Source organism: Pogoniulus pusillus, chromosome 13 (assembly GCF_015220805.1).
Source record: "Pogoniulus pusillus isolate bPogPus1 chromosome 13, bPogPus1.pri, whole genome shotgun sequence".
NCBI lineage: Eukaryota > Metazoa > Chordata > Aves > Piciformes > Lybiidae > Pogoniulus > Pogoniulus pusillus.
Window position 1 is genome coordinate 18,541,283 of NC_087276.1, and position 25,797 is coordinate 18,567,079.

The following is a 25,797-nucleotide window of genomic DNA, read 5'->3' on the forward strand; positions in this document are numbered from 1 at the left end:
CACGTTACAGTTTGCAGAGGATGGCAGACTGGCAGCCTGACAGCTCCACACTGCTCTAATAACCACAGAAGCAGAGTCTCGCTCTGTGTTGGAAGCAAAACGATGCTTCCCTGCAGCGGCACAAACCCCGGGCACGTTGTGCCTGTCCCTGCACGCAGCCAGAGAGGGACACAGGCTCTGCCACACAGAATCCAAAACCACCATGACATCCATCCTACCATGACCTACATCCGCTCCAGCACCACCCGTGCGGGAATTCAGTGATGGGCAATGGCTCAGGACAGGCAGCTGAGGGGATGCTGATGGAGATCATTGCTGTGCATTCTCCTTTGAACTCAGCGTATTTTGGTGCCTTATTTCAGGGATTCAGCTGCTTCCAGCTCAATGCAGGGGCAGAACTCAAGAGGAACGACCAGCAGCACAAAAAGCAACCCCCTTGCCAATACCCAGCAACTGCATTTGAGGTCTCCTCCATAGGAAGATGCCCTACCCATAGAATACATAACTACTAAGTCATTTTTAGGCTCACTTTTATTACAAAATTACAATTTTACTCAAGAGTTGCACAACTACAAGATTGTTATGTCAGTGCTTCATGAAACACTCTGAGCTGATTCAACCCCATGGCAGTCAAGTGCAAAATTCACCCTGATATGAATGGATTCCCAGCTGAGAACTTCTTTGAGCTTATCAGGAATTAAGGTTTCGCTTGTTCTGACGATGAAGTGAAATTGTATCCAATCAAGGGTAACACAAAAGACACATCCTGAACAACCACACACTCACTGAGTTAAGAGTCTTGATTTACAGCCTGGCATCCTAACTCTACATGGAAATCCATACATCACTGAGTCAACATAATCAGGCTTCAGACAGCTTACTCGAGAGCAGGAAAATTCCTCAGGTTTGCCTCTGTTCAGTAGCAGTTCAGAGGGACATTAACAGCAACCAGAATAATTACCAGCGCTGCTTTCACCATCCAAACTCAACGAGCACAACAGAGCTTTCCAGAGCACAAACAGTCAACAGCCTCCTTTCTTTGCCTTTCAAACCAGCCCTGAGTCATTTTGGCCACCGCTTTTATTTCACAAATGTAGAACAGCTGTGGAGCAGCTAATGATTTACTGCCAGTCCTCTGGAATAGTCAAAACCTTCCAGGCTTGTGCTGAACCACTAAGCAACACGCGTTTCTACACAGGGAAGATAGCTTAAGACATCTGTGGCGATGTGAGATTAATGGAAGCAGCTTTTTTTTTTGGGGGGGGGGGGGGTGGGGTGTTAAAGAAAAGGACACACGGTGGAAGTGTTGTTTGCCATAGTTGCATGAATATTTATATAGAGAAATATAAATTTCTATAAATGTATAGATATCTCTAGATACACATATTATACATGGTAGGCATGTACATACATACATATATACAGAGTGCTCTGTACACATACACAGAGTTGTATATACATATATAGAAATATATATACACACGAACGCACGCAGGGCTCGCTTCTCTTCAGCTAGCTGCAGACAGCAATTCTCCCTCCCCCACAGAGCCAAGATAATCTGAGTTGCCTCTGCTGAACTCCCCACGGTTGCCTTCCCATCCTGAATTAAATATAATACTCGTTTTTCTGCCATTCTGCTTCCTGAGGAACTTGGCAACCCTTCTGAATGACTTCAGAAGCAGCAATTCCTCCTCCATTGCCTCCACTAACCTATTCTAGGACACACAATATGCTGCTAAGATGAAGTGTCCAAAATGCTAATGTATCTGAGAAGTGCCTCCACTGACCTATATTGAGAATGTAGGTCTGCAGGTAGCCATTTTTAGCTCCCCTGTTTTCAGCTGTTCTTTTTTCATCACCGAAATACTCATACTTTAAGGAGCAGTTTGAAGCTGGCCACACACCTGGATCTCCCAGAACTTTCCAAAAAGCAGTATCTATGCTTGACCCTGTTAGCATCTAGCTGCATAGGCACACATAGATACACACAGTGGGTTTGTATGGACCCTACACACTCCCATTGCAGACATCAGACACCCTGCTCCAGCAGTTACAACACAGAGGCAGTTACTACTGCTTCCAGTCAACAGCAACTGATTTTGGGTTGTTGCAAAAGGAACATCTCTGCTTCGTCCCTGGTGCATACCTGTTAGAGATCCATCTGATCAGTGTTTTGTGCTCTGAAGGCTTTAACAGACTTTGGCAGGCTTGCAGGGGCTGGCAAAGCACAAGGCCTGTAATACCACCACGGCTAAGCTTGGGAGGCTGCTTACACAGCTGAGTTACAGGTAGGCAATCCAGTCGGTACCTCTTACAGAATGGAGTCTTGAGGTGCAAAACACCACTCTACAGAAAAACCCAACAAAGACAACCACATTGTCAAACCCACCCGGTCAGTGCCCAAACCAAGGAGTTCATTTGTCAGACAAATCAAGATCTCTGCATGCATACAGGGGAAAAGCAATGCTGAGAATAGCAACAATCTGGAGAACTTGGCCCAAATGCTGGAGAAATGGGATTCTGTGAGACAGTTGTTCACCTGCTCTTACAAGAGAGCTTTCAATAACTGCATGTTATTGATCGTCTCTAACCCAGTGAGATGTTTGTCTTTCAGGTGCCACTTGCATTGTTAGCCTTGGCACAGTGCCCACTTGTCACAACTCAACCCATCTCCCAGTGATGCCGATGTCACTGCTTCCATCAGCATCACTGGCTGTAGCATCGTGGCCCCTCATGGCTCCCAGGAGGGAACTTTATCTTTATATGTAGGTAATATACATTAGACACATCCACATTTCTTTACTGGTTGAAAGCTGAAGGGGCAAATTAACTGGGGGGTGGAACAATGAGTGACTCTTTGACTCAACCAGTGCCTTGGCTTATTCCCAGCAAGGGCTGCAGAATGAGGAGCTGGTAGCTAGGACCTGCCCATTCTTTGGAGCAAACACTGACATAAACTGGATCTAAAAAAATGTCTTTACTTGCCATATTTTCTCTGCTTGCCAATACTATCCACATTCCAAAGCAGCCAGGTATTGGGGTCACTGCAAGAAAACATAACAGAAGTGATGCCACAGGAAAGGACACTCTGTGATTCACAAGAGTTCAGCAGCCCTACTCCTTGGCTGACAGCACTCCGCTGCGGGCTGCCCAGATGTGCCCTTGCAGGGCAGCTGCACAGCACCACAGAAACTCTGCATGAGTTTCCTAAAGAACACAGAGGCAAACTTTTAACCACCCAGCACCATCACGTCCATTTTTTAAAGCCTGCTTTTCTCCAATATACCAACAGTGTACACTTTCTAAGTGCTGGGTGCTCCCTTGCTCCCTGCACACACAGGACCTGTATGTCCACAGGTACCTGATTGCCCAGGGTGGAGCAGATTAGCTGGCCATGTATGACCCTCTAACCTCACTAATGGGAGTGTATTACATCTTCCTTTGAGTCCTGGGCACTCTCAGGAAGGAGAGGACACAGCAGAGTGAACACACTGCAGCTCCAAGGCTGAGCAGCAATTTCTCCCCTCTCTTGAGCTCAGCTCCTCCTTTCTCCAAAGAAAAGAAATTAATGACATTTGAAAGCCCTATTAAAAATCATTGCATGGTGAGGGTGTTCACACTGCAGTGTTTTCCTGGCTTCAGTCATACTCTGAGTACAATCAAACCAAACAATCATGGAACCAAAAAAAAATCAACTCTAAATAAAAAAAAAAAAATTAGCCTTGATTTGCAAAGCCAAAGCCCCCAGAGGTCAGTGGCAACCTTTGGTTCAAGGATCATTCAGCTAACGGACATCATGCAAATATACACATGGAGAGACCAAGCACAAAGGCAGAGGTTTGAGTAGCTTTCCAGAAGACTCCTCTCAGTTCAGAGCAGTTATTGTTGTGACAGATTGATTTTGTTTCCAACAAGTATGCTGGATATTAACAAACACATTCCTGCAGTTCTTTCACATGTAAACCTTGTTTGCTGTCTCCAGAAAAGCAAAGCAAAGCTGACAAAATCAAGAAAAAGACTACCACATTTCCCCACAATCACTACATTAAAGCCACTTTAACACTTGGGGAAAGTCATTCACTTCAGATGAGATGGTCCCTGTAGGACAAAGTCTTCCAAATCTTTCTTCCACTTGTTTGTTTCAGAGTTACAAATTCCCCCTCTGGCAATGGTGCCAGGTCCCACCAGCAGCAAAAGGGATGGCAGTGCCAGCAGCAGCAGGTCTCAGCTCTATGCCAGTCCAACAGTGATTTATCACAGTTCAGGAACTCCTGCTTCAAATTATTCAAGCTCTACTGCAGAAATCTGCATTGCCACAGAGAACCTCCCTCACTGGCACACTGCTATGACCACGTGCCAAATTGCCATGCCACAAGCCACAGGGCAGGAATATTTCTCCACAGTGAGTGGTATTTCACAGAACTGCAGAATGGTCTGGGTTGGGAGAGACCTCCACAAGTCAGCTAGTTCAAACCTCTCTGCAGTCAGCAGGGACATCCTCAACTAGATCAGGTTGCCCAGAGCCCTGTCAAGTCTCACCTTGAATATCTCCAGGGTTGGGGCCTCAACCACCTCTCCAGGCAACCTGTTTCAATTTGTTTGAGTTCCCAAGTACAGAGAGATTCAACTCTTGAGTGAGCTAAACTATTTCTACAGAGTTCCTGGAATATAGAGGGTATTCTGCAGAGAGCTAGGGAATTTCAGTACAAAAACAAAGGTGTTAGAAAAAGACAATGGACAGTAAGAGTTCAGTGTATGCCATAGTTACTCACGTTGTGCTATGCCCTCTGTTATTATCTGTTCTTTTAAGGCACCCAACCGTTTGGTATTGCATATACACACATCTTCATGATGTCTAAAGAGGAGATTAGCATGCTTAACATTCAGAAGCATCAAGGCTGATGCAACTTCCACTCCAAAGAGACTACTCAGTAAGGCTGTGGGACAAGGAATTCCTGCAGCAACACCGGTGGCTCTTTCCCTCCCAGCCTTCTCCTGTCATCATCCCACAAAAAGGAGCCATCTGACACTGTTCTGCAAATCACAATATCGACTGACTTAACAGAGGAAATGCCACACAGGGGAGCGTTTCCAAACACTTTCACAGTGATCAAAGAGAATCTACCAGTTCCACCCCAGCAGCTAGGTGTAGTAAGTGCTTTCATCTCCTAACACCTCAAACAACCTAAACTCCGACGCAAACAGAAGCAGGAAACTGTGAAGATAAAGCAAAAGACGTTTAGAAAAGATTCTGTAAACCCCAGCCTTCAGTGCCTGTTAATTATTCTTAGCCTTTCTTTACAAGAGAGTATTAATAAAGTATCCCCAGATAATTCCAACACTAATAATCTCGTTGGCTAGTTGCTTACTGAGGACATTAGATCTAAACTCTGCTGCCAATTCCACACACTTTGAACCAGCTGAGACTCATATATGTCTTTATGCAAATGCTCTTGTTCTAAGATAAAAAGTGCCAAAGATCTTTGGGTTAATTTCTGAATGAAGTCAAACAGAAAAATTGCTAAACTGACAGCAAAACCACTTTCTCTACAGTTTTGCTCGTTTTGCTCTGGAATAGTTTCATGGAGCCTCACAACACTTGGATGCACTTAACCTGTGCTGCAATTTTCTGAGGTCAGACTTTTCATTCAAGCCCATTGCCTTAACTGAGCAGTGAGGCGGTAATTTCATCACTGCCTTTCAGGAAGCAGAACAAGGCTTCCAGCCTGTGTCCACACAAGGGTTTCCTCCAAGCACATTTCCACTTCTTCCACTAGCTGGAATAGGCTTAGAATTGGGACATAGCTACTCTTGCCCAAATAATACAGGGTGCAGGGCAAGATCCATCTCTACTCATATCAGCATGACAAGGCCTTTAAAAAAAAAAAACAGCAACATTTTGCTTCTTCATGCTAGCATGAAGAAGTTGTGAAACTGGGGGAATTCACTCCAGTTTCCCCCCACGGAAAGATCTGTGCTGTGCTGTCTAACTCAGCCTGAGCGTCTCTGCCAAACACAGTTATTAGGAACTCAGATTTCAGATCACGTCTTGGGAAAACGCCGAAAGCATAAGCAGGGAAGGCTCAGCAGCCTGCTCCCTGGGCGCGCACCACTGCAGGCTGTGACAGCAGGTGCCTTTGGGTGAAGTGCAGATCAGGAGCCAGATCACACCTGCGTGGCTCTGGAGCACTGCCAGAAGTCATGTTCCTGGAGTGTGTAGCGGAGCTAAGCAATGAACTTCCAAACTTAAGGCCAAACTCTACCCGCTTATTCCACATGGCTTCCCTCACACACGAAGCATGTCTTGTGTGAACTGCTCACACAGAGGAGCAGTAGCACAGCACTCAGGAGCTGCTGCTTGCTCGTTAATGCTTTGGAAACACAGGGCACTGCAGAGGGACATTCTGTAGACACCTTTCCAGTCACCGAGTTTACAGCAGAGCACAAGCTGACCGTCACTCCATATTTCTAGCCTCAAACTAGATCAGCTGTGATGTCATCAAAAAAGCCCCCAAAAAACAAAACCAAACAAAATAAAAAGCAGCCAAAAAGGCAGTTTTGCCTGGCAAGGTCTCTGGTAAGAGTTACCACAGCTCAGCTCCTGCTGACTGAATCTCGTAATGAATGGCCTGTCTGCAATATTGCCCCGACTGGCCCAGCACGGGTCCTGGCCTGCTGTGGCCAGAGCTCAGACACCAGATTATTCTTCATGCCATAAAAAAAATAATATCTTTCTCTCACTATTGACACAGCCAAGAGATCCAGGAAGCAACTTCCACGTCTCAAACAAATCCTTTAACCCAGGATGAATATGATGGTGACAACAATGGCAATACCGAGGCAATAGGAAAGAGCACTGATAATCGAGCACCATTATTATCCTTTCTATCAGCTAAGACTGGGACTTACCTGGCCTTTCTTTCTCTTTTCCACCTGTAGGAAGAATTTAAACATATATTCAATGTATTTCAATATATATTCAACACATTTCAATATATTCAGAGAGTGAACAAACCAAACAAAGCATAAAAGATTTGCTGCCAGGTTCTGAGCACCACCACAAGCTGAGCTGCTGAAGCCAACCAACACCAGGTACTTGTACAACAATGATGGAAGCTACAAAAATGCCAACTTAAAATACTATCCCATCAAACACCTCTACATTTAAAAGCAGATCATTTGACTTTATTTCATTCCTTCCCAATACCATAAATGCTACCAATAATGCTGCTGATAATGACAGAATCATCATTAATGCTCCCTTTAATTATGAATGAACTAAGTTGAAGCATGTAAAGAGTCACCTTGCCACAGATCAGAGAGGATGGACCCACTTTTGTTTCCTGTAGTGGAAAGTAATGCTGCCACTCACCCAGCCTCAGCTCAACACAGGGAAAGAGCAAAACAGAAGCCATCATAACACACATCAGATAGCACAGTTAAATATTGTCACCACTTCCAGAGCAAATCATCCCCCAAACGATTCCAGTACACGAGGAAAAGGAAGCTTCCTACACGAGGAAAGGAAAACAACTCAACGTAAGCCAAAAGTAAGCTCTTGTAATACCAAATTCCATTCTCATAGCACAAATTTATTTCCACTGAATAAAGAGATCTCCTCACCCTTCATGGGCGAGAGTGCTGCTTAGCATCACATTGAAATTCTCTTGCCTTGCTGCTGCCTAATTAAATTATCAATATTATTTGCAACTGGCTTTGCTATATTTGGATACAAGCATGAACACTTGGGAGTTCAGTGACATTGCCAAATGCCTACAGCACCACTGTCACTGGGGGCTAGACTTTACCCTGGCTTGTACAGCTCCACCCATTACTTGCGCATAGACGTATCAATGTAATTATTGTGGTTATCCTAAGAAGGATTTGGCCTTTGCACTTCAATGTTTATCACTTTTAACACCTGCATGCTCTTCTAAAAAAGAACAAAATAAGACAAAACAAAGCAAAAAAAAAAAAAAAAAAAAAAAAAAAAGAAAGAAACAACAACCAAACAACAACAAAGAAAGAAATCCCACTGGATCAGAGCTGAAGGCAGCAGATAAAGCATCACCAGCTCAGCAGAGGAATCTGAGAGCTCTGAATGTGCAATATTTGTACTGATAACGTGGAGCTGCTTTTACAAACATTTGGAGCCACTTTCCATCCCAGAACACACACCATGGCTGAGGAAATTACTTCCATCACACCCAGGTGCCTCTCCAAGACAGACTGACAAAACAAGTCTGCAACCAGCCTACTCCTCGAAGCTATAAATCGCTACACTTGGGGTGAAAACAGCTATTCGTGGGTTTCTCTCCATTCAAATGCATTGTGCTGGGTGGACCTGAGCTGCTCCCCAGGAAGAAGGAAGGACAGCTGGGGCTGAGGTGACACCACGCTGTGTGCTACAGCAGCCTCTGCCCCACTGCAGAAATGAGCAGAGACCCTGAGGCCCCTAACAAGCACCACCAGAAATGCCTTGGGAAAACACCTTCTGAACACAGTGAAGAAGACACCGCAACATCACCGCTACCCGCCCGGCTCAATCGCCGTCACCATTGTTCCCTTAAGACAATTTGTATTTATAGATATTTCCGTATAAAACTCTGTATTTGAAGGTCTCTAGGGCAGTGCCTCAACGACACAAGCGCCTGACTACAGGCTCTCCCCGCCTGCCCCGGTATAAGGCGCCCGGGGGGTTACATTCAGAGCGTCGGGTGGGGGCCGGGAGCGGCATGGGAGCCAGGATCGGGCCCAGGATCTGCCCGGCCGCGGCAGCCAGTGCTGGAGTTATGGCGCCACCTGGCGGTCTCGCCGAGACGCTAGCAGCCACCAACCGGGCCCAGCAATACCGAGGCCAAGAGAAAAACCGGGCCAAGATACCAACCGGGACCTCCCCGGGAAACCATCTTTGGTCTGGCTCCGGTTTCAGCAAACAGAAGCAGCACCACCCCAGCTGCGGGAGGAAGACCGACTGGCTGAAACGGTTGAAACGCTTTTTCAGATCACTTCCAAAGTTTAAGGCTTTACAGAACTCCCTTTAATTTCCCACTCCCACCCCACGCTTGACTGCTCACTTCCCACTGAACGTGAGGAACATCTCCAGCAATGCCTCGCTCTGCTACAAGCAGGCAGAAGAACCTGCAAGGAATGCTACTCCAAGCCACAATCCTCGTTTTCCCGACTGTTTTTACACAGACGGGAGCCACTGTAATTCTAGCACAAGGTGGGAATATGGATGGTGAACCGGATTTGTGCAGGTCCCGGGTGGTATCTTGACAAGAGAAGCTGTACAGGATTGTTTTTTCCTCTGTTAACATCACAGTGCATTGAACCGTTATTAACAAAATAGCTTTCAAGGTTCAGATAGGGGAAAGGAAATCTCAGCAGGGAGAAGCTGACATTGCAGGTTCAAGCCTTGCATTCCTATATATATATATATGGGGGGTTATATATATATATATATATATATCTATGTATGTATATATGCTTTTTGTTTTCAAACTGTTTTATTAGGAAAGCTATACCAGACACATCACTATACAATGATTAAACATTACCTTTACAATTTATATTCACTTGAAATTACAGAATAAATATATGCACATTGTTGTACCTTTGTGTGTGTGTGTGTGTGCGTGCGTGTAGGTGTGTATGAGAGAAAACATTAAAAGTGCTTCCTAAAAGCTGTTAGTGAGAGGTGCCCAGTAGCTTTTTTTCTTTTTCTCTTTTTTTTTTCTTTTTCTTTGTTTTTCTTTATATTTGCATGTTACTTTCATTAGGAAAGTGCGGCTGTTCTCCAACAGAACCATGGCGTCATGATGAAGTGTCACTGAGCATCCCCCTAAGTGTATGTGCCACGTGGTGACATCCTTTGGGCTGCTCCGCTCCGGCTGGTTTCTCCCAGCCCACGGGATTCCCCCCCCTTTCCGCGGCTGGCGGGACCCCAGCGGAAGTTACGCGGGGAAATGGATGGAGGAGGTGGGGGTCGGACTGGCGGCGGGGTGGCGGTGAGGGTGAGGATGAGTGTGCGTGCGAGGGAGGGAGAGAGACAACAGTGAGACATTCGAGCAAGACCCTCCCCTCCCTTCTCTCTTGCAGTTTCCAGGCATGCAGCAAACTGCGCGCGTTTGCTTCTTTGCATTTTTCTTTTTTTTTTTTTTTTTTTTTTTTGTTTTTTTTTTTCCTTAAATAAATGTACAGGATCTGTGCCATGATGGGCAAAAAGAAAGCAAGCCACAAGATAGCATCTTCCCTCCCTCTCCCCTCCAAGGAAGTTTACTGCAAGGGGGGGTGGGGGGTGAAAGAGAAAAAGATAAGAAAGTCAAGAAAAGGAACGGGGAGTGGGGAGAAAGAAAGAAAGAAAGAAAGAAAGAAAGAAAGAAAGAAAGAAAGAAAGAAAGAAAGAAAGAAAGAAAGAAAGAAAGAAAGAAAGAAAGAAAGAAAGAAAGAAAGAAAGAAAGAAAGAAAGAAAGAAAGAAAGAAAGAAAGAAAGAAAGAAAGAAAGAAAGAAAGAAAGAAAGAAAGAAAGAAAGAAAGAAAGAAAGAAAGAAAGAAAGAAAGAAAGAAAGAAAGAGAGGAAGGAAGGAGGGAAGGAGGGAAGGAGGGAAGGAAGGAGGGAAGGAAGGAGGGAAGGAAGGAAGGAAGGAAGGAAGGAAGGAAGGAAGGAAGGAAGGAAGGAAGGAAGGAAGGAAGGAAGGAAGGAAGGAAGGAAGGAAGGAAGGAAGGAAGGAAGGAAGGGAAAGAGAAAAGAAAAGAAAAGAAAAGAAAAGAAAAGAAAAGAAAAGAAAAGAAAAGAAAAGAAAAGAAAAGAAAAGAAAAGAAAAGAAAAGAAAAGAAAAGAAAAGAGAAAAGAAAAGAAAAGAAAAGAAAAGAAAAGAAAAGAAAAGAAAAGAAAAGAAAAGAAAAGAAAAGAAAAGAAAAGAAAAGAAAAGAAAAGAAAAGAAAAGAAGAGAAAAGAAGAGAGACACACATAGAATTTACTTAATCAGGATCAATATAAAGATCCCACCGGTGATAATAATAATAATAATAATTATAATAATATACCTTAGACATGGCACAGTCAAAGTCTCAGTTTCAGTATAAAAAAATAATGATTGATTAACATCTGCTGGCAAAAGTCTGCGAAGGCACTTCATCGATTAACGAGCTGAGAAGGGCCCTGCCCCGCAGCGCGCACATCTGGCGGGGGGGAGAGCACACAGCTGGATCCTCTACTCGCATGCGGCGGTGCCGGGGCGGGCGGCGGGGCGGCGGTCAGAACCGATATGTGGTCTTCTCCAGGACTTCGAGGTAATCCGGCTTGGTTTGGAGTTTGGCCCTTAACTCGAGGTATTCGCTTGTGGGGGTTTGGTGGTCAGAGAAGCCCTTGCCGGCCGCGAAGAGAAGGGTTTCTTTCAGCCTGGCGTCCTGCTGCAGGTCCGGGTATTGCATGCCAGGGGGGTGAACGTGCAGTTCCTTCAGCTTCGGCACGGTGCCGTACAGGCAGTCTACGAAGCCCACGGCGCAGGGCGGCGGACGGTCGCGGTCCCTCGGGCCGCCTCCCACCGCCGCCACCGCCCCGCCGAGCCCTCCGCCGCCCGCTGGCAGCCCTCCGCCTGCGGGGTGCTGGGGATGGACGGCGACGATGGTGTTGAGCTGCGAGCTGGACACGGCCAAGCTCCACTCCTGCTCCTTCTCCAGCAAAGTGCGGTAGTTGCTGCCCGGTTCCTGCGCGGCGGTACCCGCGTGGGTGAAGCGCTCGCCGCCGCCCCGCAGCAGCTCCGCCGCCTCCCCTCCGCCGCTCGCCGCCGCCTCCTCCTCCTCTTCCCGCGGCTTGTAGATGGGGTTGTTGCACATCTGGGTCACCGGGTGCGGGATGTAGTCGTAGACGTGTCCCGCCGGGGGCGCCTTCTCCGGGGAGCGCTCCCCACCCCCACCACCGGCGCCGCCGCCGCCTCCTCCCTCCTCGAAGAGCCGCGGGCAGCGCAGCGGCACGCCGCCCAAGTCGGCCCCCTCCGCCCGTGGGCCGCGGAACGGCAGCTTCCTCCGGCGGCGGCGCAAGACGAAAGCGAAAAGCCCGGCAGCGACCAGCACGGCGGAGAAGAAGAGAACGAGGAGGCTGAGGATGAGGACGGAGAGCGGCACGGCGGCCGTGGCCGATGGCAGCTCGTAGGCAGCGGCACCGGTAGCGGCCGGAGGCGGAGGGGCGGCGGGGGGCGAAGCGGCTGCAGCGGCGGCGGCAGCGGGGCGCAGGGCGGCAGGGCAAAGGGCCGCCAGCTCCAGGGAACGCAGGTCGCGGCGGGCAAGGCGCTCGGGGCTGGAGCACAGCACCTCGCCCACCACGCTGACGGAACTAAGAGCCTCCAACCACTGCTTGAGAGGCACCAACTCGCAGGTGCAGTCCCAAGGGTTGAGCTTCAGGTCGATCTGGACGATGGCGTGAAGATGCTCCAGCACCCCGGCCACTGGCAGCGCCAAGAAATGGTTGTTACGGAGGTTGAGGCGGGCCAAGGAGGTGCCGGCAAAGGCATCAGTGGGTAGGGTGCGGAGCAGGTTGTCGTTGAGGAAGAGGAGCTTCAGGTTGGGCATGAGGCTGAAGGCCGCCGGCTGGATTTCCCTGATCAGGTTGTACTCGAAGTACAGGTAATGCAAACTCTGCAAGCCCCGGAACATGCCCGGGGTGAGCCGCTCGATGTCGTTGCCATTCAGGTACAGGCTCTTGAGATTGGGCAGGTTGATAAAAGCCCCATCCTGCACATAAGAGATCCTGTTGTTCCCCAGGTGTAAGAGATCCAAAGAGGAAAAATTCCAGAAATCAGAGCGGTAGATTTTCTGGATCAAATTCCCGCTCAGGTACAGCTTCTTGGCGTTCAAAGGCCTGGGCAGGAGCTCGGAGATGTTGTGAAACCCTCGCTCCTTGCAGTTGACTGTCAGGCCCAGGTCATTGATGTGCAAACTGCAAGAGCACCCAGTAGGACAGATGATGGGGATGGGAGGACGAGTCTGGTAGGCAGCCACGGGTGGTTGGTTCGGCCCAGGGTACAGGCCGCGGGATGTCGGGGGAGGCCGAGGTGCCCTGGGCTGCTTGGTTGGTTTGGGCTGCTTGTTGGATGTTTTGTACTCAACAGAAGAAGCGGTGAAATGGAAGGAGGACAGCATGGAGGAAGGCTTTGTAGGCCACGCGTTCTCTTTGCTCGACGACAGCTGAGGGATGCCCAGGCTGGCTTCCACCTCGGAGTCGGACAGCATCGGGCAGAGCTTACTTCTTTTGATTTCCCGCAAGTCCTTCCCGTGGAAGTGGAAGGGAGTCTCGCAGGTTATGTCCCCCACCAGAGCGGTGTAGGGGATGCGCTCCAGCCAGCTCTTCAGCTGCACGATCTCACACGTGCAGTTCCATGGGTTCTCCTCCAGCTGGATTTCCATGAGGCTCCTTCCAATGTGGTCCAGCATCCCACGGTATGAAAGGACTTTTAGCCGGTTCCCACGCAAGTCCAAGTGGGTTAAGGACACAGACTTAAATAAGTTGGTGGGAAGCATAGGGATAAGATTGTCATTTAGGATAAGGACCCTCAGTTTACTCAGGTTTCGAAACGCCCCGCTTTCAATCCGTTTAATGACATTGTAATCTGCCTGCAGATATTCCAGACTTTCCAAACCCAGGAAAGTGTCGTTTCTGAAAATGTCCAATTTATTTTCGTGCAAATACAACCTCTTCAGGACCCGGAGCCCATTAAAAGCTCCTGTCTGAATGTCCTGCAGTGCATTGTTCCCAAGGTTAATGGACACAGCGTTGTTCAAGTGAAGAAAACTGTTGGTGTACAATTTCCTCATGGAATTCCTCTGCAGATAAAGCTTAAAAGGTCTTGACCACGACTCTGTTATTTGACTAATATTTATAAATCCCTTGTTGTCGCAGTGTATATGGAAAAGGCTCTCCTTCACTTCACAGTAACATGGATCAAAGCAGGGCTCATCAAGTTCCTCCGAGTCCTCTATCAAGGGAATTGGTGTAGTCCATGCTAGAGCAATTGTGCTTAGAAGAATTATCCACAACATCCTTCCTTTATGAAACGTCTCTGCCGTGGAAGGTTTCATCATTCGTTGATGTTTACAAAACTGCAATGGGAAGAAAAAAATGCAGATTTCAGTATTTCTCTCCTGCCCCACACCTTTTCCCAAGCCCCTACCTGCTAGACATGTGTGAGACTCCTGGAAAGTTCAGTAGTTGCTGGGCTAGACATCCACAGCCAACTCGAGGGGTGTTGGATGGGTGAGCCTTGCCCTGATTTATGCTTAAGAGATGTTAGATGGTTTAATCGCGCAGTAGCGGCCTCCCTTATTTCCCCACCCCCCCCCCCCCCCCCCCTTTGGTATATGCCACCTATAAAGAGGACAGCACATGCAGACCACACAGCAACACGAGCACACATGCTGAACGTGTTGCATCTTCACATGTTCTCCACTGCAGGACCAGCACTGAGGACTACACGAATTCCATACTTGTTTGCAGCTTTAGCTGTGTAGCCATCGCGGCCCGCGTTGACTACACGGGGGAAACACCAGTGGGGAGATTTCTGCGGTGTCGCACCACATCCTTCAGACATGCAAACTCCCAAAGTTACTGAATCCCAATCCTTCCATCTCTCTCTGCCTCCTGGCTCGATACATTCCATACGCAAGTTGGAATGTGCAAGGTTTGCTGATGTCCCTGGCACACCGGTTCCTGTCAGAAATCCCCACAATGTCTTTAAAAGAGTAAATGGTTAACAACCCAGATTTAAAAGGACATCTTCTCCTGTGCAAACACACCGAAGAATTAATGCAACCGATACCTTATCAGATAAATACACACCACATATTAGTCATTTTAGCTGATTAGAGCCTTTGGAAGTGATTAATCTTTCTAAAGCACATGCCCGTGCGATCAGCACATCTAAAGGGAAGTGACAGCTAAGGAGCACCTGGGATCGAAACGCTCAGCTTGCCTTGGATTAGGGTGGTTTGTGCCCCCAGGACCAAGCAGGGGACCCAGTTAAAAAGCTGAAAGTGGAAGGAATAAAAACCAAACAACAGAAAACCTTGACACTTACCCGCCAGTAAATTAGCTATCCTACTATATAGGTTCCCGAATGAAGACACCATTCTTCTCCAGTCAGATGAAAATAATACTGTACTAATGAGATGCAGCTTCTTCAACATATGGTTTCACCCTTCCTTGCACCAGATATTTCGAATGTATGGGCACAGGGAGATGCTAAGGCTGGTGATAATAGCAGCGGTGATGCAGCCTTCCTTGGATCACTGAAATGCCCATTAGAATTGTTGGAAGCGATCGTTGCTTTTAGTCTTTATCTTTCAAGAGGAAAAAGGTCCTTTATTTTTTGCCTTCCTCGTGCAAGGACTAGAGAATTTTGTCCCCCATCCACAAACTTAAGAGCCAAAACGATGCATTTAGGGGAGAGAAATGCCAGAGGAGAAATCCTTAGGATCGACTTGCAAATGAAACCCTCCCCTGTGGGAAAGAGGAGATGGTTGAAAACATGAAAAGAGAAATACCCTCTGCAATTAAAATCAGCGTCTAACTGGGAAGAAGGGAGAGAGATGAGAGCTATTTTGCAGTATCAGCCTCTCTGCCTCCTTTGCAAAATATTAGCCACTTAAGTTCATTCTCTTCTGCAAGGGCTGCAATTAAACAAATCTACATTTATTTATTTATTTATTTATTTATTTTAAAGGATTATTATTATATCTTCTTTTAGGGAGAGGGGGTGTCTTTGACCCTAGGCGGAAACAAAAGGATCCAGAAAGGTTGTACTTACCGCTTTGCAGGAGAGATTTTAGCACATCGTTACCAAAAAAAAACCAAAACCAACCAAAAACGGAATAAAACAAAGAGAGGAAGGGGAGGGAAAAAAAAGCTCGAGTTTAAAGATTGCTGGTTTCTCTCTGTCTCTCCCTTCTCTGTGTGTCTCTCTCTCTCCCTCTCTCTACTCCTGCTGAAGCTGAGGAAATAAAAAAAAAAAAAAAAAAAAAAAAAAAAAAAGGCAGAAGCAGAATAAAAAAAAAAAAAGAAGCAAGCCTGAGACGTGCTGGGAATGCAATGAGCCCCTCAATGATCTTCTTTAGGATGCAGAGCTGCTGTTTGGCACACTCAATGGAGGAGGGAGGCGGAGAGGGTCTGCTGCAGGCTCCAGCGCTGCCGCTGCCGCCGCCGCCGCCTTCTCCGGGCACCGGCAGCGCGGAGCGGGAGGGCTGGGGCGCGGCGGAGGATCTCGGGCTTGGGCTTCTCTCCTTCCTTGTGTGTGTGTGTGTGTGTGTGTGAGATGGTGTTGTTGCCCAGGATCAGGCTTTTCCACGTCATGAAAATGAGCTTCAAGAAGGGGAACAAATGAAGGGGGCGCGCTTGGCACTAGGTCGGGGGCGCGCATTTGGGAAGCCCTGACTATACATTTTTTTTTCCTTTTTTTTTTTTTTTTTTTTAAGAAGGAAGGAGGGGGCTGGTTGGCGGAGAGAAAGGGAAGTGGGAAACGAGCAGATGGGGGAGGGAAGGAAAAAAAAAAAAAACAACAACAACAGAAAAAAACCCAAAACCAAACCAAAAGAGGAGAGAGCGGCCGGGATGGATCAGAATTTGCAAACCCGCTCCCTCCTTCCCCCCTCCCTCCCGTAAAATAAAAGGAAAAAAAGCAAAAAAGCTCAACTCTGGAGGAAATCAAAGATGCTCTGGCCGCAAGCACCAGCTGCGGAGGAGAGCACCCGGGTGGGCCCCGGAGAGAGGGGCAGGGGTGTCCCGCCCCAGCCGCCCCGGCTTCCCCCGCAGCGCAACCCTGCGCTACCAGTGCCTCCTACTCCTCCTCCTCCTCTTCCTCTTCTTCCTCCTCCTCCTCCTCCTCCTCCTCCTCCTCCTCCTCTCCGTCCTCTCTTTCTGTCTCCTTTTCTTCCCTCCTGTCCCGCTGCCGTGCCGCTGCTCCAGCCTCGCAGCCTCTCCAGAATCCAGCAGCCTCCCCCCCGCCACGGAGCCAAAGCCAAAAAATCCTCGGGAAGGGGGGAGGAGAGAGACCCGGCACCACCTTTCGCATCCTTCCACACCCTGGAGTGTGCGCGAAGGCGGAGGACCGCGGAGGGCAGCGCCGCCGGCCGGTGTCGGCCCGCCCCGGGAGCCGCAGGCAGGTAACGGGATGCGCGGAGAGGGGAGAAAAGGGGAGGGAGAGAAGTGACCCGCGGGGGGCGGAGGATCCGCGCAGGATCCGCGGAAGGCTTGTGCGGGTTTGCCCGTGGCTGAAAGTTAGCAGGAGGGGTTCGGAGGATCCGGAGGGTGGTGTGTGTATTGTGGGCAGGGATGTGACCCCCTAAATGCCTCTTACCTCCTGTCCGCACTAGTCTGCACCCATGCACACCTCCGCCGTCCATTCTCAGGCGCACACACCTCCACGCACCCATCCCCGATCACACACATGCGCGTATCTTTGAGCACAGCGGGACTGGGAGGCTACGCGCCCCGCGGGAGTCGCGTAACTCACCGGCGCATTCTGCAGCATCCCCCGTTCCCAGTCCTCACACTAACCCCTAATTCCCCCTTTCTCAAAGCCGCGGGGCTAGTTCGGCCGGGAGGAGACTTAACTGGAACCGCGGTTCGGTAGCAAAAAGTTGATGGGCAGAGCCGCAGGTGCGGAAGGGGGAGCCCGGGGGCAGCCGCGGTCTCCTGCCGCCCCGACGGTGCGCTCCGCGGGAAGAGGCGCAGCCTGCGCGCCCGCGGACGTGCACCATCTTTCCCAGCCTTCGAAGCTCTCCGGTGCAATATGGACGCACCGCTCCTTCCTAATTAAATTGCTGCATCATTCGTTTTCTGAAGCCGGAGCAACATTGGGTACCGGCAGGCAACATGCACCTGACACCCCCCCACCCCCTTTAATAAAGAGGAAGGGGTGGGGTGGGGTGGGGGGGCGGAGAAAATGGGCGAGAAGGGGAAATTACAACAGTTTGTGCCTGCAGCCGGCTCGCAGGCAGGCTGTAGCAGCGACTCGGAGAAATGACCTATGCACAGCTCCCCCACCTTGCACCCCACCGTGCTTTAGAGAGGGGAGGAAACAGGTCCGTCTCGATGCTGGGTCGAACAGAGGTGATGTCCCGGGGGGGCTGCGGCCATCCTGACCTGACCTTGCCCTGCAGCTTCTCCCCGGCCGTCAGTTTTGGGAAATGCCACCGAATAACGCTCGTCATCCTGTGCCAGGGCTTATGCCTTCGAGTTTTGCAAATAGGCTGAGGGAAAGAAGCGGGGGGGGGGGGGGGGGGGGGGGGGGGGGGCGACGGCGACACTGGAAGGGGATGGCCCTTGAATGCAAATCAGCACTGCAGGGTTCCTCGGGGATGGTAGAGTCCCCGAGGATATCCCGCCGCCTCCCTGTCCACCTCGGGGGGCTGCGCACGGCCCTGCCTTCACCTTCTGCTCGGCTGTCACCCAGGGCAACCCCCGCAGGTTGCCCTTCGTGGGGAATGTGAGAGGAGGGAGTATCATCACTCCTCATCTTCTGCTAGCGTCCTAGGTGCGTCCTATAGCGGAATGAGAAAGAGACCTCAACTCTCCCTAGATTGAAAGACCTGTGTCCCCTTGTGCCCTCCCAGCCAGCAGACAGAAATCACAGCAGGCCATTCCCGCGCACCTCCCTCCAGCCAAAGCAGCTCGCAGCCTGTGCTGGCTGTGCTGCTTCTGTCGACACAACCTGCTGAGAACAGGATCAGCGTGAGTGTGATTGGCAGGAGCTCTGGCTAGGGGTACGGCGGGCTGATGTAATCGAGATTAGGACGTCACTCGCTTATTATTAATAATTATTATTATTGGCAAGTGAGCTATTTCCTTCCAAACCTCTGTGCTGGAGCTGTGGAGGCAGGGAAGAGGCATTTTATGTGGGTGGGAGGCTGGCAGGTGCCCTCCTGGCTGTCTCTTTCTAGCTTCACTGGTAATTACTCAAATGCTCCTTTCCTCCTAGCCCCAACAGCCCACTGAAAACAAGAGAGCGAGAAGGCAGAGATAACTTCAGTGGCAAACGAGAAAAAGGGACTTAGAAAATGACTGTACCTTTCCAAAAGTGCCATTCCAGCATCATGTTTCCACTGGAGGCGACCGTTCCCCCCACTGCAGTCATTGCAACGCAGTCGTTTACTGCTTCGCTCGGTCTGCGCTGGAAACCGGCCCCTTCCCTCTCCAACAGAAGAGGCACTGGTTGAGAGAGTGAGGGAGTTTCTCCAGCAAAGCCTGCCCTGCCTGTCGAGAAAGAAACATTCTGGTCTTTTATAGTCTCCTCTGTCTCCACGAATCTATGGTAAGGGCGAAAGCAATAAATAGCGCAAGGGCAAGGGAAACTCTCTTGTAATTATTACAAATGGGAGCTGTTTCCTGGCTCTTTGTATTTTCTTAGAGCTGAGGAGCAGTTTAGAAGTTCTGGGTCAGAGTGGTGAAAGGTTTTAGATACAACTGGAGCTTGGGCTCCAGCAGCATTTCTGCTCAAAACCCCTCACAAGACCAACTTCTGCTCTGTACTCACACCCAGCTCACCTTCCTGTGGTGCTGAGAAGTGGGGATCACCTCCAGATGCTATTTATTGGGACAGGTGAGCGTATGGGAATGCCAGTGTGGGAGGGGGAGCAGAGAGGCACGCGTGAGCTTCAATGCTGAATAATCTGTGACACAAACCTCACATGCGCTTGCATGGCAGAGTTGCCAGCTGGGTGCCCCAGGGAGAGATGCTCAGGTGCTCCTCCCCCAGGGTGCAGGGCAAAGCCCACAGCTTGGAGAGGCCTTCCCTTGGGGCACTTTGCTATTTGGGGCCTCGTTGGTGTAATATGGAAGTCGCCTGAATTAGGAGGAAAGCCCAGAGTGCCAGGCTATGCAAACACAGTGCTGTGACTCTCCAACAGTCATAGCTGCACAGGCTGCAAGAGGCAGGTGTCTGGTAACACCTGGGCTGGCTGCAAAGCTGGGCTTTGCAGAGGAAGGACTTAAAATTATTTCACTGGTCTGGTATCCCAAGGAGATTTCCATTAGTTGGGTGTGTTCAAGTAAATACACTTAAAAGTCAGAATTTCCCATATATATATGTATATATATATATATATATATATATATGTATGTATATATATATATATATATATATACACAACTATTTGAATATTCTTGGGTTTGCTTGTTATTATAAACTGATTTAGAAAATGTGTGTGGAGGAACAGAGAATCTCTTCTGCATAGCAGTTAGTGAAGCAGTTTATGAGGCTTGATTTTTTCCCCCTCTCAGTTCATTTATGTGCCAGAGACACACTCCACAGAGAGCAGGTGGAATTTACCTGCAGTGCCAGGTTCTCTGGAAGAGAACATTTCTGTTCCAGCCTGCAGCACAGTGCTGCTTTAGGGATCACAGCCACTCTGGCTGTTGCATGCACCGTTCCAATCCAATTCATGGAGATCTGAACTGGATGCAGAGGGCTGTCCTGCCCCCCCCCCCACTCTGCCTTAAGTCAATGCAAAGGTTTCATTGACTGCTGGAGGATCACATTTGGACTGTGAGAATCTCGAGGGGAGCTGTAGGAGTCTCTGAAGTACCTTCAGCCTGTCACTGGGTGCTCAGCTGAAGGCTGGTACCCTTTTCTCCATGCAGCTCTGGGATTTGAGTTGCTATATATGAGTACAGATACAGGTTGATTGGACTGCATAAACACTGGTGAACAGACATCAAATAGAGGCAATGCAAGAATTTGAAACTGGGCATTTTCTAACTGGAATCCTCCAGGCTGGAGAGCTTCTTATGTCAAAGTGATGCTCCTGGCCACAATTTGTACTGTTATTCTCCTTGTTTTCAGTTGTCCTGGGGAGTAGCTGTTGTTTTTTCCCCAGGGCAGTTATATCTACTCTAACTGAGGCATCATTTTTAGATGGAGTTAAGATACAACAATACACCAAATGGTATTGTCGTGGACTACTTTGAATACACAGGTCCTCAGCTGCTTTAAGCTCAACAGGATACTGAAGCTGTGCAGAAGCTCCAGCCATGTCCTCAGTAACAAGCTCTGTGTAATTGGGTTTTGCTCATGGGAGCTTTTTCAGCAGAGAGATTTTGCCCAGTATTTGATGGTATGTGTAAATATTAAAAAGGAAAGGGGAAAGGACTAATGGGTAGTATTAAAATAGAACAGCAAACACCAGCAAATCAGGAGCACAGTGTCTGTAATGGATTGTTATTGAAAATAAAAGAGAAAAGAAAGGAAAACAAAAGGGAGGTTCTAATGGGCAAAATTGACAGTTCTGTTATTCTCACTGATTGCTGACATTTCAAGATCAGGTTTTTATGTAATGATTCAACAGCCTTACATGTTTCCTTCTAGTAAATCAGGCAGAGCTGTAGCTTTTTTCCCACCTCAGGCACGTAAGTAAGGCTACAATTTTTTCGGAGTGTGCTGATATTTATTATAGCCACTGTCAAAAAACTTTGCACTCCACTTATATACGAGCTTCTCTTTGGCCTTTATTAGAATGATCTACAGCCATGCTTAGGCATGCACAACTTGCTTTGACAGCAGCCAGAATTTCATGCGTGGATGAGAGGTAGAATAATTCCCTCAGGGTGATCTCTTCCCATCCAAACTAGAGAGTTATGAGCTCTGCTCCAGTGCAGAGAGGGGCTTCTTCAGCTCTTCCCATCCTTCACATCAGCAGTTCTGCAGCCACACAGAATCACTGAGTCATCCAATCCTTTGGGTTGGAAAATTTAAGATCATCAAGTCCAGCTTAATCCAGCAGCTCCAGATCACCACTAAACCGTGTCCCTCGGCACCACATCTGCACAGCTTTCAAATCGCTTCAGGGATGGGGACACCACCACTGCCCTGGGCAGCCTGTTCCAGGGCTTGGCAATCCTTTTGGGAAAGGAGTTTTTTCTAACATCCAACCTAAACTTCTCCTTCTGCAACTTGAGGCTGTTTGCTCTTATCTTGTTCGAGAGAAGAAACCAACTCCTGTCTGGCTCGACCTTCCTTTCAGAGAGTTGTAGAGAGACGAAAAGTCTCCTTAGAGCCTCCTCTTCTCCAGACTAGAGCACCCCAGTTCCTTCAGCTGCTGCACGGAAAACTGCTGCTCCAGACCCTTCAGCAGCTTTGTTGCCCTTCTCTGGACACGCTCCAGAGGGAGCCAAAACTGAACGCATTGTTCATGGTGCAGCTTCACCCACGTCCTTTTTCGGGACAACATTCTGCATCTTTTTAAGGCTTTTATGCTTTATTTTGTTTTGTTTTGTTTCTTCAGTGGAGAAACTAATTTTGACCCAGTGGCACAAGCCCAGTTTGTGATGTCCTGAATGAGGCTGAACCCAGACCACGCAAAGGAGCATCATGGACATGGAACTGTGTTTTCTAAATTAACAGATTCACAGACTGCATTGGGTTGGAAGGGATCCTCAAAGGTTGTCTTGTCTAACCCCCCTGCAGGCAGCAGAGACACCTTTGGCTAGAGCAGGCTGCCCAGGGACACATCCAGAGTGATCTCGAATGCCAACAGGGATGGAGCCTCAGCTTCATCCCTGGGCAGCCTGTTCCAGTATTTCACCACTCTCATTGTGCAGAACTTCTTCCTGATGTCAAACATGAATCTTCTCTGCTCCAGTTTCAAACCATTACCCCTCATCCTATCACTCTAATTCCTTTCTATGCGATCGTCCAACCATTCCTTACCCACTGGACAGTCTACCCATCAGACCCATATCTCTCCAACTTAGAGAGAAAGATGTTGAGGGAAACTGTGGACTTTACAAATGTAATATCTCCACTGATTGCCTGAAGAGCCCAATAGCAGGCCACAAACCTTCAGATGACAACTGCTGGGCTTCCCCCATGAGAAAAACCTCAGCTAACATAAACCCAGTGTTTGAATTCTCACAGTTGAAAGACTCATTGCAGAAAATGTGTTGTGGTTTATTTTTACACATGAAAGTATTTTCCTCTGCAATCTCTGGTTTGCTTAGCTTGGTTTTCCTATCACCTTGTGAGCTCATCCTATATGCCCTTCCTGGCTCCCTTATTTTGTCTGGGTACAGGGAAGTGGAGATTACTCTCCCCCAGCACGTGCTGTAAGCAACAGCATGGATTTTCAGGACATCTGGATTTAGAGTTGCCAGAATTAGAAACACAAGCCTATGCTAGGGCAATCCCCCAGTCTGGGGCCATAAAGCCAATCAATTTAAAATGTAATAAAAGGCTCTCCTTACTGCACTGAATGCTGTGTGGAGGAAGCCACTTCTCATTTGGAAAGGAAAGCTCATATCCTAAATTGCTTTTTAGATCAGTCTTGGTCCCACTTTTAGTGATGTCAATGGTGACACTTCCTTTGAGCCCACTGGTGCCAGAATTTTCCATTGACTGCTAACTGCTTCTCCTCTGCCCCTTCTCCTCCCTTTCCCAAGCTCCCTGTCAGCACTGCTCCACGGACAGCTCGGGCACAGAGACAGACCTTACCCCTCAGCTCCCAGGCAGCAGGTGAAGAGGCCTTTTAATCTCTTAGGGAAAGCAGCCCCATAGCCATAGGGGAGATGGTGAAAACGGTGTCTTCTCTGCTCTTGCAAGTCTTGCCCTCCTTTCTCTTGGCTACTTAGAATCATAGAATCAGCCAGGTTGGAAGAGACCTCCAAGCTCATCCAGTCCAACCTAGCACCCAGCCCTGTCCAACCCACTAAGTGCCTCATCCAGGCTTTTCTTCAACACCTCCAGGGATGGTGACTCCACATGTACGCAAACACAGTGTGTGTGAACCTGGATCCTGAGATCATTTGAGGTATCTTTAGTTTTTCAAGTCTCTTGTGCTTTAGGATCATTTTCTGTCCTTCTATACCATATTCTCCCTTTCTATCATCTATCTCCAATTGGCTAGCTAGCCAGAAATATCAAGGTTCTGGATAGTCACTTCCCAAAAACTGGAACTCCAGGGCAAAAAGTCACAGTATAAGCAGGTTTACAAAAAAGCTCTGAGTTGAGATTACAGAATATGTATTAAAATCTTGGGTGCCAGTGTAAGAGGCACAGTGCCATGCAGAATGACTTGTGCTGAAAGTGTCTAGAGACAGGCCAAAGGGGAATGGTTTGAAGCTGAGGCAGAGCAGACCGAGACTGGAGCTGAGGAAAAAGTTCTTTAGTGTGAGGGTGCTGAGAGTCTGGAACAGGCTGCCCAGAGAGACTGTGGCTGCCTGCTGGATGAGGCCTTGAGCAGCTGAATCTGGCTGAGGTGTGTCCCTGGGCATGGTGGAGAGGTTGGAGTAGATGATCTCTGAGGTCGTCTCCAGCCTGAGCCAGTCTGTGTTTCTGTGTTTCTGTGATTCTGTGTAGAAATGTAAAATCCATCACTAGGGAGGCAGTTGAGGCTCCATCCCTGGAAGTGTTCAAGGTGAGGCTCAACAAGGCCCTGAGCAATCTGATCTAGCTGAGGATGTCCCAGCTGACTGCAGGGTGATTGGACTGGATGAGCTTTGGAGGTCCCTTCCATCCTAGACCATTCTGTGATTCTATGATTTCCTAACCACTTTTGCAGCATTAAATGTTTGCAGTTTCCAGGAGTGCAAGGAAGGCTTCTTTTTAGCTGTTGATTTAGCTAGGCTTAAAATCCAATGAATAAATTGTACATAGTTCATCAGCTTGTGGGGTGCACAGTGCCTACACCAAATAATAAGCTACACATCCCACTGTGAGTGGTTTATGGCCAAAAGACTGCAGGAACACCACTGTGGAACTGTCAAAATAAAACATGTCATGGACTCATAAATGAAATGAAGGAATATTGGCTCCAAATCGAGTCCATAAATATGTGTCACACCTGTCTTCTGGGTGGTCAGCAGCAATCAAGCTGTTATATTCCAAATGTGTTTTCAAGCTGATGCTGTCTGATTTGTCCTTCCTTCCTTGCTGAGCAAGATGAAGGAAGCAAGGGGAAGATCTGAGTGATAGTGTCTCCTTGCCAAGCCTGCAGACAAAGTGAGGCTAACGTATGGGGCTAAACATGCAACAGCCCCATGCAAACTCGAGGCTAGTTATGTCTTACTGTGTTAACCCTTTGAGGATAAACCAAGAAATACATGAGAGGAGGTTTGCAGCAAAGGTTTTCAACACCCAGCAAGCTTCTGCACTTTCCAGCAGAGGCTACAATGAAAACAGACCAAGAGAAGGATTAATAATACTCATAATTTGCACCGTGGGAGAGCCAAGGATTCCCTCCATGTAAGGTACTGCAGCAACAAAAAACAATGCCGAGAAAAGCTTCCCACCAGGGAGTGATGTGTGTGAAGCTCCTCATGATCATTCCTCTTCACACTCACAGCTCTGTCTCAGGGCATAGTAAATTCAGCTGTGCTCTTAGTGGAGCTCTCCCAAGGGTTGCTAATTCCAACAGGCGAGTTTCATTATTTTTCCAAGTCATATTCTGAGCCACAAAGGAAGATTCAACTCTTGGTGTCTCTCTATAAAAGGTGCCAAGTAATCACCTAACTGCTTTCAAGGGTGTATCCCATCCTGCTAAACCAGACTTTTTCAGCAGCTGCATCAGGGAGCCTTCCAGCTTAGGGACATGATTTGCTTTTTGGTGTAAAGTCTTCTTGTTTGCTTTCCTGCTTATTTAATTTAAAACAAGAGTATTATTAGATTGTGAAAATGTAATCTTTTATTTTGCCATTTAAGTCACCTGGGGAGAATCCATTCCTGCTGAAGTCATTTGGGACCAGCCTTACATAAAGGCTGTTGAAGATTCCCTCCCATTTCAATCATTTTTCAACTCAAAGACACAATCTAGGCA

The 25,797-nt window shown here is 48.3% G+C and overlaps 2 protein-coding genes across 8 annotated transcripts in view; one reads left to right on the top strand and one right to left on the bottom strand.

The window, feature by feature from the left end:
* Nucleotides 1-513: 513 nt before the first annotated feature.
* Nucleotides 514-16,534, bottom strand: SLITRK3 (SLIT and NTRK like family member 3). Of its 5 annotated transcripts, none has more exons than XM_064153267.1 (6): nucleotides 15,804-16,534; nucleotides 15,075-15,496; nucleotides 11,050-14,100; nucleotides 6,910-7,511; nucleotides 2,986-3,044; nucleotides 514-2,346 (listed from the first exon to the last, which is right to left on the bottom strand). In XM_064153267.1, the coding sequence occupies exon 3, from the start codon at nucleotides 14,080-14,082 to the stop codon at nucleotides 11,260-11,262; it is 2,823 nt and encodes a 940-aa protein (XP_064009337.1). In that variant the 5' UTR covers nucleotides 14,083-14,100; nucleotides 15,075-15,496; nucleotides 15,804-16,534; the 3' UTR covers nucleotides 514-2,346; nucleotides 2,986-3,044; nucleotides 6,910-7,511; nucleotides 11,050-11,259. The 5 variants fall into 5 exon arrangements, with proteins under 5 accessions (XP_064009337.1, XP_064009338.1, XP_064009334.1 ...); XM_064153268.1 differs by having other exon boundaries at nucleotides 6,910-6,933; nucleotides 7,373-7,511; nucleotides 15,075-16,534; XM_064153264.1 differs by having other exon boundaries at nucleotides 6,910-6,933; nucleotides 15,075-16,534.
* LOC135180644 (uncharacterized) overlaps nucleotides 16,535-25,797 on the top strand; it is a 50,720-nt gene continuing 41,457 nt past the window's right edge. The window contains exons 1-2 of one of the 3 annotated variants that reach the window (XM_064153270.1): nucleotides 16,535-17,154; nucleotides 18,972-19,338. In XM_064153270.1, coding sequence (XP_064009340.1) covers nucleotides 16,703-17,154; nucleotides 18,972-19,047 — 528 coding nt within the window. In that variant the 5' untranslated portion in view covers nucleotides 16,535-16,702 and the 3' untranslated portion in view covers nucleotides 19,048-19,338. Of the gene's footprint in view, nucleotides 17,155-18,971; nucleotides 19,339-25,797 lie in introns of those variants that run through there. The other 2 variants (XR_010304523.1, XR_010304522.1) reach the window with 2 other exon arrangements.

What these genes read in the sequence shown, in the direction of transcription:
- SLITRK3 (XM_064153267.1), bottom strand. Translation starts at nt 14,082, where the DNA reads ATGATGAAACCTTCCACGGCAGAGACGTTTCATAAAGGAAGGATGTTG.